Here is a 3,210-nt window from a genome sequence, read left to right on the forward strand (position 1 = left end):
GTCGTTGTAGTATAGTGGTAAGTATTCCCGCCTGTCACGCGGGCGACCCGGGTTCGATCCCCGGCAACGGCGTTGTGTTTCTTTTACTTATTTTATAAAAAATAGAAAAATTTTTAAAATGAAAAAGAAAAAGAAAATTGAATAAAAGTCTCCCTCCTCTTCTTCCCCTCTCCTTCCTAAACCCTAACCCCTAAATCATTATAAATTTTTTATTTAATAAAAAGGAAAATCATGAAATTAAGTTCATCAATCTCTAGCATTCGATTTCCAAATTTTAATTCCCCATTCGTTAAATCTTGCCCTTCCTCTTTCTTTCCTTCATTCAAATTTTCCACCACATCCAAAAGAACAATGACTCAATTCCCTAATTTTTCTATAAAAAACACAAATTCTTCTCCCGCCAATACGGCGGAGGACTCCCAGGTGGCGCCACCCAAGCCCAAGCCAACGCCGCCGCCTCCGCGGCCGTGGCTCATTGTCGGTCTCGGTAATCCCGGCAAGAAATACAATGGCACTCGCCACAACGTATCAATACATTCTTCAAATACGTCCTCGTTTTGATTTTTGTTTTAGCGAATTTATTGGTTTTTTTTTAGTGATTTTTTCTTTTGGGTTTTTCCAAACAGGTGGGTTTTGAGATGGTAGATGCTATAGCTGAGGCTGAAGGGATTCCCATTAACACCGTTAACTTTAAAGCCCTCTTTGGCAAAGGTATTTTTTTTTTACTTTAGCTTTGTTTAATCTTTGAATTACTTTGAGTGATGTTAAATTCATGGACTTCATATAGTAAATATGCTTTGAAGTCTTGCATACCTGTTATCACGAAAATATAATTGCCATGGCTTTTTGCTTGAATGTAATCTCGTAGTTCTGCATGGAATTAGCATTGGACTTTCGATTGTGGACTATTATTTTCTTTTGAGATTGAGTTAATTCTAGTCGTCTACCATTGAAGACTAGAATGTTGCGGCTTTGATGGGTATATTTGGTAATTAGTTTGGAGATACATGCGAAGATAGCCTGATTGGCACAGTCTATTTTCTAAGCATAGTTGATGATTAATATTGAATACAGATTCCATCAAATATATGTATATCTTGTCCATAGATAAATGAGTTCATGGCCAATAAATGAAAAAGAAAAAGTTTTATTCAGTTCAGTGAAAAATGTGGGTATATTACAATAGTTAATGTAATTGTAAATGTCCCAGTATTGCAATAGTTAATTGGAGATAGTTACTGTTTTCCAGGGTTTATTGGAAATGTTCCAGTCATGCTTGCCAAACCACAAACTTTCATGAACTCAAGTGGTGAGTCTGTAAGTGAGCCATCTCAAAGGACCTATATATTGTTTTGAGGGTCAAAGTTTCTCATCTGATTGAAATTTCTATAGCTCTAATAATCATTGCATGGTTTCTCAATGCATTTTGAAGGTTGGGGCCATTGTCTCGTATTACAAGATTCCATTGAAGCAAGTACTCGTGGTAATTCTCTTTCTTTACTGGGACTTGAATCGTAATCTTTCCCTCCATCTCCTTACTAACTGTTCTCTTTTGCAGATTTTTGATGACTTAGATTTACCTTTTGCCAAATTGAGACTACTTCCAAAAGGCGGACATGGAGGACATAATGGGTATTTATCTTGTCAACATTTGTTTTGACATGAGCTTATATCAACACTAATGTTTCAATTTTAGTTTTGGCTGTAAATCTTTTATTTATCACTTGTCACTATCCTCAGCATTTAGTCCAAAGACATGGATGCAAACTAAATATGCACTTTTGCTAGTATTATTTACCGTTTCGGTGCTTTGGTTCTTCAAAAGATGGCTACGAATTTTGACAATTGCCTTTTTAACTGTAATTTGATCACTTTATCTGACTTTATGGTGTGACAGAAAATAAATGGAAAGTCAGGTTTTAAACTGTCATCCTTAAGATGTTTTGCCTTTGTTATTATATCAGACTTAAATGATACCATGGCATGACCTTCAGTTCTGGAGCTTTTTATATCTGATACCTGCAATAAAGCAATTTCTTTTTTATGGATTTTTTAAGCCCATAAAAGTAAATATGTTTTCAGTGTGATGAAAGGCTGTAAGATAGTTTCTTTTGTTTCCCTTTTCTTCTAGGATGAGAAGTATCATAGATCATTTCAAAGGGAGTCATGACTTTCCTCGTCTAAGAATAGGTATGTTGCTAAGAACACTAAAATAATATCTGAAACGCTGCTAATTTCCGTAGTTGCTGGTTGTTAAAGTTGTGGAACTTTTCCAGGCATTGGACGCCCCCCTGGGAGGATGGATGCTGTTAATTTTGTCCTTCGCCCTTTCAATAAGCAAGAACGTGAAGAGGTATGTAAAAACTTATAACACTGCAACCGTAGAGAAGAAATAGTAAAGAAATTGCTAATAGTTTTTTTAACTGCATTATGGTAATGTCTATGTCTTTTCAGCTGGAGTTTACATTTCAACATGGAATAGAGGCTGTCCGGATTCTTTCACTTGAAGGTTTTGATAAAAGCGCCACATATGTCAACAGCGCCAAAGCAATGGAACAATTTGGTTAAGTTATTGCTCTAGGTGGCTACCTCTTGGGTTAAGGCAGCGCATTGAGGTAATTTCCGGAAGGAGAATGTGAATGTGAATTACAATGGATTGTTAGGAACTTGATGGAATTTTCCAGGATGAAAGTATTACAAGTAATTCAGTCGAAAATTTTGACAAGCTCCCTTTCATTTATCAGTCATTACTAATTTTATATGTCCATAGGATGAACATATAACCGCTTCAAAGCATCGGAATTTAGAAAGAATTCTTTAATCAATAACGAATATTGCCTTGACTGATAATGGCAAGGATTTTTCTTTGTAACTTTCTTTCATTTAGAAATGAAAAGTGAAAGATGTCATTTCTGGTTTTATATCCTATTCTTCTACTGATTACATTTGAACATTTCTGTTGTAATGGAGATATTCAAAACTGATGATATGAATCTTAAATTTAGGAGGTGTGCATTGATGAAATGTTGTTGCACAGATATGAATATGATTTTCCTTTGCAGATAGGGATGCCTACTGGCAGGCATCCGAAATTTAATGAAGCATTGGAACGCGTAAAAAGTACGTTAAGCATGCGGGGAAATGATAGGTAAATTAGCAATAAGACAAAAGGCTAAGGAACGTGATCCCAGGACTGTCTCACCTAACATT

At 35.7% G+C, this 3,210-nt stretch overlaps 1 protein-coding gene and 1 non-coding gene across 2 annotated transcripts; both read left to right on the forward strand.

Annotated features, from left to right (window-relative positions):
• On the forward strand, positions 1 to 72 carry TRNAD-GUC. The gene has a single exon. It is a non-coding gene; the product is annotated as a tRNA-Asp (tRNA).
• LOC18604073 (peptidyl-tRNA hydrolase, mitochondrial) lies at positions 139 to 2,923 on the forward strand. The gene is made up of 8 exons (XM_007036401.2): positions 139 to 525; positions 627 to 711; positions 1,250 to 1,317; positions 1,433 to 1,483; positions 1,559 to 1,632; positions 2,132 to 2,190; positions 2,277 to 2,353; positions 2,455 to 2,923. Exons 1-8 carry the CDS (start codon positions 232 to 234, stop codon positions 2,566 to 2,568), a joined length of 822 nt encoding a protein of 273 aa, XP_007036463.2. The 5' UTR covers positions 139 to 231; the 3' UTR covers positions 2,569 to 2,923.

The sequence above is a fragment of the Theobroma cacao genome, chromosome 3 (assembly GCF_000208745.1).
Source record: "Theobroma cacao cultivar B97-61/B2 chromosome 3, Criollo_cocoa_genome_V2, whole genome shotgun sequence".
In the NCBI taxonomy this organism is placed as follows: Eukaryota; Viridiplantae; Streptophyta; class Magnoliopsida; order Malvales; family Malvaceae; genus Theobroma; species Theobroma cacao.

Excerpts from the sequence above, each read along its gene's own strand:
- LOC18604073 (XM_007036401.2), top strand. The coding sequence starts at position 232 with ATGAAATTAAGTTCATCAATCTCTAGCATTCGATTTCCAAATTTTAAT. Across the intron at positions 712-1,249 it reads TAAAGCCCTCTTTGGCAAAG|GGTTTATTGGAAATGTTCCA; the intron begins GTATTTTTTTTT and ends ACTGTTTTCCAG. Across the intron at positions 2,191-2,276 it reads CTTTCCTCGTCTAAGAATAG|GCATTGGACGCCCCCCTGGG; the intron begins GTATGTTGCTAA and ends GAACTTTTCCAG.